This window comes from Spodoptera frugiperda, chromosome 29 (assembly GCF_023101765.2).
Source record: "Spodoptera frugiperda isolate SF20-4 chromosome 29, AGI-APGP_CSIRO_Sfru_2.0, whole genome shotgun sequence".
NCBI classification, from domain to species: Eukaryota; Metazoa; Arthropoda; class Insecta; order Lepidoptera; family Noctuidae; genus Spodoptera; species Spodoptera frugiperda.
The window spans coordinates 44,740-58,787 of record NC_064240.1 but is presented as its reverse complement, the minus strand read 5'-3'; the positions used below and the strand labels follow the sequence as shown (position 1 = coordinate 58,787).

General features: G+C 40.6%; 1 protein-coding gene across 2 annotated transcripts; it reads right to left on the bottom strand.

The window, feature by feature from the left end:
• Window positions 1-86: 86 nt before the first annotated feature.
• On the bottom strand, window positions 87-11,877 carry LOC126912743 (uncharacterized). Of its 2 annotated transcripts, none has more exons than XM_050706457.1 (10): window positions 11,471-11,877; window positions 10,732-10,804; window positions 8,769-8,933; window positions 8,278-8,692; window positions 7,968-8,027; window positions 7,776-7,846; window positions 7,515-7,686; window positions 7,208-7,434; window positions 6,042-6,236; window positions 87-2,301 (listed from the first exon to the last, which is right to left on the bottom strand). In XM_050706457.1, exons 2-10 carry the CDS (start codon window positions 10,792-10,794, stop codon window positions 2,086-2,088), a joined length of 1,584 nt encoding a protein of 527 aa, XP_050562414.1. In that variant the 5' UTR covers window positions 10,795-10,804; window positions 11,471-11,877; the 3' UTR covers window positions 87-2,085. The 2 variants fall into 2 exon arrangements, with proteins under 2 accessions (XP_050562414.1, XP_050562415.1); XM_050706458.1 differs by lacking the exon at window positions 11,471-11,877 and adding an exon at window positions 11,228-11,372.
• Window positions 11,878-14,048: the final 2,171 nt, after the last annotated feature.

Genomic DNA, 14,048 nt, shown 5'->3' with positions numbered 1-14,048 from the left:
AGTGGCATTACGTGTCATAATGTGCTCCTCTGCCTACCCCTTCGGGGATAAAAAGGCTTGACGTTAAACTAAAGACATTGAAAACCTTTATTTGCTTAATCATATTTATTTATCACAAAATCTTTTTTATATACATCTTTTATTTGGTTTACTTTACAATATTCACACGTAAACTTTTATTATACACAATGTAATAGGCAATAACGTTTTCAGATATTAAATATACAGCAACATTCAGTAAACCCTGAAGAGTTTAGACTGAAAAGTTGTTTTAGTTCCTCCCATTTCATTAGAAATAGGTATGTATAGTAATGTTAATATAACATTACGGCGTACAACATTCCGCGCACAACTGGAAGGAGACTGGCGGGTTTTGGCCTGAAGTCGTATAGCGTTGGTCAAACAAGTCTATTGTTCTTAGTTTCTGTTAATGGCACTAATATAAAATACAACCAATCTCCTATTTTCTAATTTATTGAATCGATACATCTCACAAATTGATTTACGAATTACCTAAAATGTTATTCAATACCTACGTGTAGATCCTTATTTACTGATATTATGTATCAGGTATTCATTGTTTAATAACGTATTAGAACTATAGGTAATTATTATTAATAATATATCGCAACACTGATGCACTATATTATTTTTATTTCATCAACAATATCAACGAATGTTATGTACGTGTTGGTAGATATTAAATTCATGATTGTTATTATTCCAATCGGTGAGGCATGCAATGGTAATCTAACCCAAAAGGATAATAAGTTACCCTCGTGTTTTTTTGTTTACGTCAAAAATTATAAAAAGTCATCTAGATGAGGTCTGCATTTCCTAACGGACTACTCTGAGAAGAAATACCGAAAGAGCCTTTTCAAACATACAAAAATGAAATCTTTCCTCTTTATAATATTAGTATAGATGACTTATTATTTTTCTCTTCTACTGCAATTCAATCTGATTCAATTCAAGGTTTTTCATGAAAACAAAGTATAACTTCATTTCTGTGTCCAATGGTAATTACCTCAAGTTCTTGAAAAAAGTACTCATATTATCATCATAATACAGGCCATTTTTAGGGTTCCGTAGCCAAATGGCAAAAAACGGAACCCTTATAGATTCGTCATGTCTGTCTGTCCGTCCGTCCGTCCGTCCGTCCGTCCGTCCGTCCGTCCGTCCGTATGTCACAGCCATTTATTTCCGAAACTGTTGGGCCTATATAGTTGAAACTTTGTAGATTGATGTATTTCAGTAACCGCTATTCGAATTTTGAATAAAAATTATTAAATTAAAAAAATAAAGGCACTCCATACATGGAACTGATTCAAAAAAATTTTTTTTTCAGCTGACATAGCCGTGATGGGTGTCTATGGATAGGTCTTTAAAAAAGATATTAAGGTTCCTAAAACCATTTTTCGTCAAAATCAACCGTTTGAAAGTTAGACGCTTCCAAAGTGGAAAAATGAGTGTCCCCCCTCTAACTTTTAAAATAAGAGAGTGAGAAAACTAAAAAAAATATATGCTGTAGATTTCAATAGAAACTAACAACGAAAATTGGTTTGAACCAGATATCATTATTAGTTTTTAAGAAATAAAACATTTTCAAAAACCGCAAATATTGTCGTTCATACAAACACTATGTAAAACCAAGTTATTTTATAACTTTTATATTATGTCATCTACTTGCTGTTACGGAACCCTTCATGAGCGAGTCCGACTCGCACTTGGCCGGTTTTTCTTTATAAACCCGCCAGTTTCCTTTACAACTAGTCTTTGTAGAGGGCTGTCAAATACACCCGGTATAGTTGAATGTCCCACATTTAACTGAGAACTTTCAAAAAATGGGCGGCGCCAGGCACTAGAGGGCGTGCAGGCGCTCGTAGTGTGCCAGGCGGGCGCGGGCGGCGCCAGGCACTAGAGGGCGTGCAGGCGCTCGTAGTGTGCCAGGCGGGCGCGGGCGGCGCCAGGCACTAGAGGGCGTGCAGGCGCTCGTAGTGTGCCAGGCGGGCGCGGGCGGCGCCAGGCACTAGAGGGCGTGCAGGCGCTCGTAGTGTGCCAGGCGGGCGCGGGCGGCGCCAGGCACTAGAGGGCGTGCAGGCGCTCGTAGTGTGCCAGGCGGGCGCGGGCGTGGCGCAGGTCGCGTCGTGCGGCGGCGAGGGCGCGGGTTGCGGCGGCGAGTTGCGCGCGGAGTGCGGCGGGGCTGTCGGTGTCGGCGGACGACATGTCCTCTGTCAGCGCCAGTTCTTCCTCGCCTTCTACTAACTCGCTATCCGCGACCGTCGCTGCGTTTGTGGACACCTACAATTATGTAGAAATATCTTTTTAATCAACCCAAAAAGGTGACTCCGCCACTTATGGTTAAATACCCAAACGCCACTCAATTTTAAGACGCTCTCAAGAATAGTTCTATCTCTATTAATTATTAAGTATGTACAACTTAAAATTGAGTAGCATTTCAGTATTTGGGCCTCGTCGGTTAATTTTACATAATATAGGTACTTAATAATACATAGAGCAACGCGGACCTCGTAGTGACCTCGGTACGAGATCCGCGTTGCTCTATGCAATAATATTATGAGTATGTAAAGTACGTATGTTTAAATACCGATCTGTAGGACGATGCCTTTGACGTCTTTGTCTTTTTCATGTTCTATTACCAGTGCCGGATAAGGCCGACGCGGGGCCCGTAGCAAATGTGAATAGGGGCCCGCGGCCCTTGAGTTACATTGCCTATGTTGGATGTAAATAAACCAGAAAGTTTACAAAAAAGCTTTTTGTAAAGGTTTTTGAAATCGATTTTTTTGTTGATTTGGGCACAGGCGCGGGGACTCCCAATACAGGGGGGCTTCTGTAGCATTTGCTGCCTCCTGCTAATTGCTATTGTATGGCAGTGTCTATTACCTACCCTCTGCAGTACTTATGCCTTTGGCAATGGGAATTTTCGTGGCATAAGAATAAAAAAAAAACTGAATATTGACTTACTTAAGTAAGGTAAGCTAACCAAATAAGGCCTACCTTATTTTTATTACCGCCTAGCTCGTAGGTTTAAAATGACAATGGGCTGATAATTTCAAAATCTTATATTTATTTATTAAACTTTGTAATAATGGAATCAAAATGGCTTTAGAAACAAAAATTACAATTTTGTAAACACAAATAACTAAAGTGTCACTTTGGCCTTATTGGGAACCCTATGTCTTAATAAGGCCTCAATAAAAACTAGTAAGTATTCAACTTTTCAATTATAACAAAACTTTGTCAATGCTTATAATAAATGTAATGAGATCTTATTAATTAATTTTGGTCATTATACATCAGGCTAAACGAGTTTCTCATCATGTAATACCAAGTAACATCTTTGAAGTCATCGGTACCCCAGCATCAGTCAAACGAATGAGAATAACTTCTTGTTCTGTAGCCAATTTAGCGACCGACCTAGCTTTCGTGTAGTGGAAACCACTCTTTAGATGATGCGTACTTCTTTGCCTACCGGGTAAAACAGGGTGCATAAAATTCGAAGGGTGAATAGATACTATGAAGAATTTCCCGATATCCATTCACCCCTTTTCTGTATCTATTCACCCCGTTTACCCCTTTCTACCATTTTAACAGCGTTTTCCATCTTTTGCAAAATCCATTGGCTTTCTTTTTGACAGAAGCTGGTGATCCGTTTTCTATGTAATTACTGAAAAACAACTATGCCGTAATAAGGCCTACACGTTTTTTTTGTAGGCTTTATTAGGGCATGGCACATAGGTAAACAAAACAACGATTATATGAAATACACCGATATTATAGCTATTTCACTAATGTGAGGAGATGGCTAAATGTATAATTGTCATACAGACAAAACACGGCACGTCGTGTACTGATAAATATAAAAATACTAACAGTTTACGCTACTCGAATTTTATAAAAACTAAAGTGCACTCCACGTCGTGATTGTTTTCGTCTGTAGGTTCCAACATAATTGCGGCACGGGTTGCTTGCTGTGCTCAAATTAGTTAAGTAATGTGCATGCACACTTCTACAAACTTTGGCGACCATTTGACATCGGGAAGAGGGAAATTTTCAAAATAGGCTTTATTGGGGCATAGGCCTTATTTGGTTAGGTTACTATAGTATACATATGTATACCGTATATGGAAAAACGATCTTATGACTTATTTTAAACTACATATTAATAAACCTGACAATATAGTAGGTAAGGCAAAAGATGCCTTATTCTCTTTGAGCCAATTTGAACACTCTTTCCAAATACAGCATTACAACATCCGCGCCGCATGTCCGTCACATTCCTAGAACATTCCAACTTACGACATTACAGCTCTTCTGTGGCCAATATACATGGAGCTGTTCACACTGAATTTAGTACTTGATTAATTATTAGTATTTATTTTGTTTATTTTATAAACCGGTTTTCGTTGAAATATTTAGTTGTAGGTACTATGCTTCTATGGACGAGTAAGTACTACCTACTTGTAGTTTAATTCATATGAGTGATCTCCATACTGTATGTATGTATATCTCAATGCATATGTCGTGGCCTTATCGTAGGTTTGCTCATTTCATGAAATGTATTTATGTGTATTGGCCACATCAATTAAGTATTTGATCATATTGTAAAATAGTTACATTTATTATTACTGGTAGAGGCGCTGCAAGCGCTTTGTTCATTGTGAAGATGGCGGGCGCTGGCGAAAATGTTGTTTCTCGCAGTGAATAAGTTAAAATTGGTTGTTAAATGATGAAGACTGTGAAGTCAAGTCAAAGCATTTATTCCAATTAAACCATATATGTACTTAGGTACTTTTGAAACGTCAACAAAGAAAGAAATAAATAATAGTCTGTCAGTCTGTCCGTCAGTGAAGCTAGGTGCTCGTTCCAAAGTGTAGTTTCGAATGGAGAAGAACGAGCAAGAAACTCCATTCGTTACTCCTTTAGAAAATATATGTTTACAATCTCTCTGACACATTTTTTAAATCAGTAATTGTACATACCTATGTGAGAACAATGCAGAGACATCGCAACGCGTAACACAGATGGTAGAACTTACTGAGTTAATATACCGAGGGACCCTTTGATCTAGCATGCTCCTCACATATTATACAAACTGACAATCCCAAAGAGTGTTTCTATACAAAAAAGAATCCACTTGTTTCAATAATAATGAAATGTGATGCCGCAGAAAGAATTGAGTATCGAAAGCTAGATCGGAATTTGTATAACCTTCTGTCTATATTTGAGTATTGTCCAGTGGAGCCGGATCAACATGCTGCCGAGCATTCTTATCTGTCAGATAATCTGTTAGTTTGTACTAGGTATGCCTAATCCACGATTAAAATAAGTTTTAAACCTTTATTGGTATTTTAACTTATAATTGGTCAATTATTATTACATTTAACACTTAGCTCCATGAAGGATTTCTGTACCTTGTTGTCTTTCGTCAAATGACTAATTTTATTCTCACGTTCGAAAACACGGGTTGGCTTAAGTTACTTGCGGCGTGATAATTCTGTTTTTTTTTTGTATCCTACCTAATGGCTTTTTATGCGGAAACTTGTAGTTTTTGGGATAATTTTATTTAAGTTTTGAGGTTAAGTACAGAACAATCGGAGTCCGGGCCAGTAGCTACCCGAGCTACATGTAACAGTTACAGTAACGCATCGGAGTCCGGGCCAGTAGTTACCCGAGCTACATGTAACAGTAGCAGTAACGCATCGTCCGGGCCAGTACTACCCGAGCTATATGTAACAGTAACAGTAACGCATCGGAGAATAATGCGTCTATAGTTCACTAATCTATTTAATAACCGAATGACGTAGTAACGTAATAAGTAACGCATCGGAGTCCGGGCCAGTAGCTACCCGAGCTATATGTATTTTTACAGACATCTACATTTCCGGGCCAGTAGCTACCCGATGAATCATAATCATCAGCTAACTGCGTCCGAGCGGCATCCCTCTATCGATAACGCGTCGGAGTCCGGGCTGGTAGCTACATGTAACAGTAGCAGTAACAGTAAGAGTATGGCTGACCTGCGTGGCTCCGGCGGTGGCGAGCAGTCGGTGGAAGTTGGACTTGTTCATGATGATCTTGACGGCGGGCCGCGCGGCCGGTGACGTCACGCCCGCCGCGCCCTGCCGCACTGCCATCCTGCTCTTTGCCTTCATTGGTACTATTTTCGAAGGAGACATTAACTTTGCGTCGGGAGGCAATTGAACGAATTTCACCTAAAAAAATCAAAGTATATACTAATTACTTATACAAGCGTGGCGCGCAGTGTAGCCTTATAGGTACGTATGTGATCAATTAGGTTCTTATCTTATACCTTGGCTTCGATGATAACATAGTGTTTTGAATCAATACTTGCAACCACAAAAGTAGTTGTGAGTGAAGGATAGGGCCGTAGGCGTAGAAATACGAACACTGTAGTACAGTGTACCTAGTCATGTAACCAAAGTAATACTTTAGTGCCAGTACACGTTAACTAGCGCGGCCACCAAACATCCGGCACGTTACACGACGTGCAAGTGTTACGTGCAACATGCGGGTGCGGTGTAAGTACCGTTCGCACTAAGATGGCGCGCGGCCTGTCACACGTACACTGGCAACGGGTGTGTCCGCGTCCAACTAGCGATACAGCGATACAGCGCGCGGTTCAGGCGGCGCTAGGTCAATACAATCGGCCGAAGTTATCGCCCGCGCATACGCCTGGCCTCACCGACCTCGTGAATGCTGTGGGAGAGCCATGCTTCGGCATGAACGGGCCGCCTCAATCTGAGTGATACCACGGCCTCACAGAACACCGACGTGAAACAACGCTTGTGTTGTGTTTCGTTATGCGAGGTTTCCGGAGGCCCAATTACTTACCTTCTTTATCTTTTCAATCACTGATTTCCCCAATAACCCTTAAATTTCTAACCCCCAAAAGGCCGGCAAAGTACTTGTAACGCCTCTGGTGTTGCGGGTGTCTATGGGCGGCGGTGATTGCTTACTATTAGGTGATCCGTCTACTCGTTTACCATAAGAAAAGAACTGACTTCAGAATTTGGCCCAATTTCTGTGTGGTTGTATGTTGACATTTCAATAACAATCAATACGATACGTCTCAATAACACTAGCAGCTATACAAGTCAAATAACAGTCAATAAGAATAATCCTCAACATCATCATAATATATCATTGTATAAGTATAAACAACCTGCATGTCTTGCGGGTTAATAATCTTTTTAACGGGTATCTTGTTGTCCTTGGGCACCGCGAGGAGTTTGTTGTTTAGAGTGAAAATCTTCACACCAGGCTTCGGAGGCGATTTCACCGGCGTGGCCGTCAGTACCACGCCCTTCGGCTGCGTCGACACCGAGCCCGCCTTGCTGGCGGCCGGCGACGGGCTCTCGCTGCTCTCCTTTAACATCAATTTGCCGGCGTCTGCAAACAAAGCGGGCGCGTCACGAGCCAGGAACGTAGTGCCTGGCGGTGGCAGCCAGTGCACGCAGTGCACGCAGTACCGGAGAGCACGACGGTCCGTCCGCACTGCAGCGCGGACAGCACGGTGCCGCCGGGGTCGGCCGGCAGCAGCGTGATGCCGTGCCGCCGCAGCAGCTCGCCCGCGCCCTCCGCGCCCCCGCCCGCGCCCCCGCCGCCGCCCGCGCCCCCGCCGTCCGAGCCGTCGCCCGCATCCTGCCACGCCATCGAGCGTCATTATTGCGCCGTATTATATATATATACAAACAATAAATAAATATTAATATGAATAAGTATGTACTTACCTCAATTTTTGATTCTTCCTTTATTGTCTTATCGTTCTGCTTTGGCCTCGGTTGTTTCATTTCCTGAATTCCTAAAATATCGTAAAGGGTTAAAAATTAAAGAATATAGGTATATTTATTCTGTGATCAGATCCCATCGAATTTCCGTGGCTATGCTACAGTTATCGAGTGAAAATCTTTAGTGTGACTTACTTTGTACCGCATCGAATGTTTCTATCTCAGGTTCTGCGGTGGACACTTCTGCCATTTGTTCTGTAACAAACATTCAATACTTATCACTCTTTGTAACTTTTGCAAAACCGATTACGTAAGTTATCGAGTCGAGTGGCAAATCGATCCACTCGCATAGATGCACACGTACGATCGGATATCGTCGAAATGTTTCCTTCGACGTGATATAGAAACTTTTCGAGTGACTAATAATTTTATACAAGGCAGGAGAGGGCTGGCCCTCTCACGTAGACACGTATAGTAGAGTGGAACATATCTGAAGCAACATTACCGTCCACTAGCGCCGACACCGAGCGCGCCGCCTCGCGCTGGCGCAGCGCGTCCTCCAGCAGGCGCACCAGGTCCGCGCGCCGCAGGCGCCGCGCCAGCTCCAGCGGGGACTTGCGGAACTTGTTGCGCAGCGTGGGGTCCGCGCCCGCGCGCAGCAGCTCGGCCGCGGCCGCCGCGTGGCCGTTCTGCACCGCCCAGTGCAGCGGCGTCATGCGCAGCATGTCGCGCGCGTCCACGGCCGCGCCCGCGTCCAGCAGCAGGCGCGCCACGGCGGCGTGGCCCGCGCCCGCCGCCAGGTGCAGCGGCGTGCGCTCCACCTTGCTGCGCGCGTCGCGCGACACGCCGGCGCGCAGCAGCACGGCGCACGTGCCCGCGTGCGCGCCGCCCGCCGCCAGGTGCAGCGCCGACGTGCCCAGCTGTAGCACGCCATTTGTAGCGACCGGTCGGGGGGGGAGAGCTAGAGCCACGAGGGAACCCGCTTCTAGCACTTACCCAGTCGGTGGTGAAGGGCGCGCCCTTGGCCATGAGGTCGAGCACGAGCTGCGTGTCCCCGGCGCGCGCGGCCACCAGCAGGCGGCGGCCGAGCTCCACGGCGGCGGAGGAGGCCGCCACGCGCGCCCCCGCGCCCCCGGATCCGCCGGCCACCAGGGTCTGCGACTGATGCATTCTTCGTGTATACATTTTATACAGACGTACATCCATCCCATAATGGGAACTCCAAAAACACAATATTTCAATAGAATTACCATTTCGCATTTATAGTCCCAAGCCACGTCATAATGTCTAATACGAAAACATCGACGTCTGACAAGGAACACTGCGTAATAATTTGTTAAGTAATTTTTTTGTCGGAACTAAAAACTACCCTATTCCTAGTCCTGCTACGAACAGGAGTCCTGGGGACTTACATGGTCGTCTCAAGTTGTCTCTAGAGATTGGACAAACAGGACCTAGCCACAGGCCTAGCGCTACATTACCGACATCTGAAAATTTTATAATACCTATCAAGCTGATTGAATAAATTCCTAACCCATTCTGTTGAGGCTTGTTAGAATAATTGTTTTCCTTTCCACTTTTTTATTTAGTCGAATGCCTCTTTTATAAAGCATAATATAATAATATAATATTTTTCTGTAATAAATCTATACTTATAATAAATCTGTAGAGAGGTCAAATCTGTACATGAAATATATTTGAAAAATAACTATCAGGGGGTGATCAGTGACCTATAGGTACTGATGCCAAAAATGCAATCAGTAACATGTTTGTCTGTCTGTTCGTCCTGTCTGTGATAATCCAAAATAATTGCATATCCGTATTCGTATCCGGTACCGTATCCGGCTCCATATTCTTGGCACTGTGAACATCATACTTCATTATTCCCCGCGCTAGCATAGGTAATGATCGCTAGCAAATGATACATTTATTACACACATTTTAAATATGTATAAAAATTAATATATGTAAAAATCCATAGAAATGTTAAGTATCTTCTTAACTTCAAAGTGGTAAATGAGAAATGAGGTACCTACCAAGGTGCTCATATTATCTTATATTGACTGTGTATTGGTATTTTAAAATAGGTTTTATAAGCTTCACACAATTTTATATTAATGAACGTATTAAATTATTTAGCTTTTACTTAAATAAATTTGTCAATGAAACAAAAAGATTCTACGTTATTTAAATTTTTTTGGCGCCATTTTTAGACCTCAGGCACAACGCTCACACACTACCGTGACAAAATACTTGTTACTACCCGCTATATGTTTCCCTCTTCCTTACGGCTCTAACATTTTAAAGGTAAGACAAAATATTTTTTTTTTTACTTTAAATAATGTACAAAAGCAAACTTTTTTTTATGATGGTGCTTTTGGAAATTTTTCAAAATAGAAAATCAGAAAATATACATTAGTGACTAGATAACAGAAACAGAAAAAAAAATTTTTTTGTTGACCAATGTAATTAATGAGTGTAATACCTATAACAAACAAGTTTCTGTGAAACGATGATGCCATTAGTTCATCATCATCATCATCATAGGTTGGCCCTTAATAGCCCAATGCTGAGCAAAGGCCTCTTCTCAAGGACAAGGAATGAGCAAATGATCATTAATCACCACTCAAGTTCAGTATCGGTTGGCAATGCAGACCCGTCTCAACAATAGTATTGTGAGCCAGTCAAGTGTTACTATTGACTTAACATTTGACTTGTATGATAAATAAAAGTAGATTTGTAAGGAGTTTTTGGTATACATGAGAGCATTCTCTCAGCATACAGTTGGAGGAAGTAAAAGGGAAAGTATAAGGGCCTCTGAGCGACTTTAATGTAAGTCGACAAGTCCTTCAATAATTAAATATCAATCATAAAAAAATAAATAAAAGAAGTACATATTTAAATTATTAGGTAGTTTAAATCATTATAAGTTTCATAAATGAAGTAAAAATAAACTCACTGTAATTATCTGCGGAGTTGTAATGCGTACAACCACATCATCTGCACATAGGTCTGAGGTCATTGTGGCACATCTGGAAATATTTTTATTATATAATTACTGCTTACTACATGGGTTTATTTATTTACTGTTTGCATTTACAGCAGTTACAGAAAGTAAAAGACTGCTATAATATGGGCATTACTGAAAATGCAAACTTGTTGATTGGACAGACTATATTTTGTCTTAGAAGTGTAACATACATGTTACTACTTCACTATCACTAACTTATGACAATTTTATTGTTAATCTATACATCTAGATCTACTAACTTATAAATGTGAGAGGCATCTGAACATCATTGTCAAAACTGCCAACAACAAATAGTCTAGGTTGACTAACTATTTTGTTGTTTGACCAAGTAGCAGTAGAAATAATTAAAAATAGTTCAGAAACAAGTATCTGCTTTTGTTAAGTAGGTTTTATGTATGTATTAAATGTCAAATATGTTGTATACTAAAAGGCCGTTCCATCAGCATGCGAATATTTGTTGAACATTCTTCCGTTCGCGCTTTTCAAATTTCAATAATATTGATCGAAATTTAACAGGATATGAGGATATGGATGTCAGTTTGTCAAGCTCGTACCTAACCATGCTACGGCCGCCATAAAATACACTTCCTTTTCCTGTTACAACGGAAGTGCTTTACTGTCTCTGCGCAGTAATATAAGAAGATAATGCTTATTTTAGGCGACTTACCTACGCTATATCTTCTGCGATACTCATAAGAAATTGATTGAATCCCTCTTAAATATATTTTAAGCCAAAGTGTAAACGTCAACAGGATTCAGTACGGTGTACGGTCCAATGAAAGATACAACGTTAGGCGACCGCGAAAATAAATGTCAAAGTATCAGCTCAAAAAAGTAATATTATTGTGTCATATAAATATTTATGGGCTAACTATTATAAATGTTTTATATAATGTCAGAAAATTCAAGTAATTGTTTACAATAATAATGCATAAACCTTAGTTAATTTATTGAGTTTTAGGTTATGTTTTCGTTTATTATGTTGGTATTGAATGTTATATTTGTACCATAGACAGACGATTAAGGGCACGTTCCAATATACACTGCGAGCGCTGCAGCCAGCAGCATTGCACAGTAGTCTTAGTGCTAAAATACAGTACGTAAAACTATTATTTATTCAGTACAAATATTTTTTTAATACATTTTTTTATTAATATTCGCCTTGTGTTGACAAATTAGAAAATGGGATGAACAGTACATATTGTGTAAGTTACTTTTAATTCCATTTTCGGAAACAAATGGAGAGTTCTATATATAATGTAAGTACATTATAATTATTACAAAATATACTGGACTGTATTCCGTTTTAAGAATTCACTACATATACACGGTATAACTTATAGGAGAGAAGCTTCCTTTTGATCAGTTGTTGCAGTGTATGTATATCGGAACATGCCCTTATTTTTTTAACTCTAATGACTGGGTCTATGGTGTAACTATTATTCTCTTTGCAGGTATTAAAAAGAAATAACACTGCGACTCTGTAATATTATGATTATCCTATCATTTTATTTAATTTTCATTTCATATCCTTGTCCAGCTGACAGGAAATTCGACATTGATAACGATTAAAATCGATCGCTAAAATATTAAACTGCTGAAGAAAAGTCATCACTTCAAAGAGCTTATAGTTTTAGAAAAAGTTAGTTTCTGTATTCCGTCAGTGATTTTTGTTAACTTTTTTTAGCAATATGGTTAATTTTAATAGAATTTTGAAACTATATCAACAGTTCAAATAAAATCGAGTCATGATTGACATTAAATATTTTAATATTTTCTAAACAGCAATAGCGTAACATAAGGTACGTTGGGGTAAGATCGGCGCAGGGGTAAGAACGTACAAATCAAATATCTCACTTATTTGGCTATATTTTTTAATGCTGATCACATAGCGTGGCACGTCATAAAATTCCGGCCCGCCCCGCGGTGACCACCACTCGCTCCGGTCAACACGGAGTGAGATATTTGATTTGTACGTTCTTACCCCTGCGCCGATCTTACCCCAACGCACCCTACGTTTTGACTATCAGGCTAAGAAGTAACCTACACTACACCTATATTATGCAATGCATGCGGTACGTGCATATCTCTCTTCTCAACAATCCGTAGTCTTGATATTGATACCGAGTCGTTATTAGTGATGGGGGCTACGGTGTTTTTGTTCACCACTATAAAGCAATAAAAGTCAGTTTGTCTAATTAGTTCAACTAGTATATAGCTTTGACATTGAATAATTATTGAGATTTTGTTGGATTGAAATTGCATTGACATTCAGATTGGTTTCAAGAGTAAGTGTCCAGATAAGGTTTAAGAAACCCGCGAAATTTAAATTTTCTTTCGTTGGCAAACAAACAAACTCTTCGGATTCATTCAGGGTTATAGGTTACGTACGTCGACCTGCATCCTTTGAGATGATAGTTTTCACCATTTCTGACCGATTTGTTACTAGAGGCAACATATCCTAAACTTCAGCATTAAGTTATCAGCCTTTGAATTACTTTTATAAAAATTACAGATTTTTTGCTAGTTGCAATTTGAATTTTCATATAGGTATGTTTTTGCTATGTTTGTGTACCCAGTCGATTAGCTGCTTTATTATTACCGTCTTCAAAAAAAGGAAGAGGTAGGTACTCAGTTCAGATGGTTTTTTTTTATTTGTTCACCGATTATTTCGCCATTTGTGGACCGATTTTCAAATCCTTTTTTGGTTTGAGAGGTTATACTCTCGAGAGCGTCCCATTTCCAACAAGTCAGGATCTGATGATGGAATCCTATTTAAACCAAGGGGAACTTTCGAAAATTATAGGAGTGAGTAATGCGTCTATTATGTTTTTCAATAAAAAAAATGATGAACACTACAATTTTCTAAAGGTCTCTGGAGTCCTGATGATGGAGCTGATATACAATCGAGGGAATTCTTTAACTGTTTACAGTAACTAGGTAACTTGTGTTTGGGCTTGATTAATTTGTGTTGATAAGAACTTTTGTCCTTACACCTAGATGGAGTGGGACTGTCATTGAGGTTCTGTTGATGAAGAAATTTAAGGGCGGCCGTACACGGACTGCTCGAGCAGTTAGCGGCTGAGCGACATACACGGACCGCTCGAGCGGTCGGCGTCGACTGCTCGAGCCGTTGGTTGTTGACTGCTCGAGCAGTTGGGTAGCGTGTACTCAACTGCTCGAGCAGTTGATGTTCTTTTGATTTTTTCAGCAGACGCCGCGAAGCCACAAAGGGCGGGGGAGGG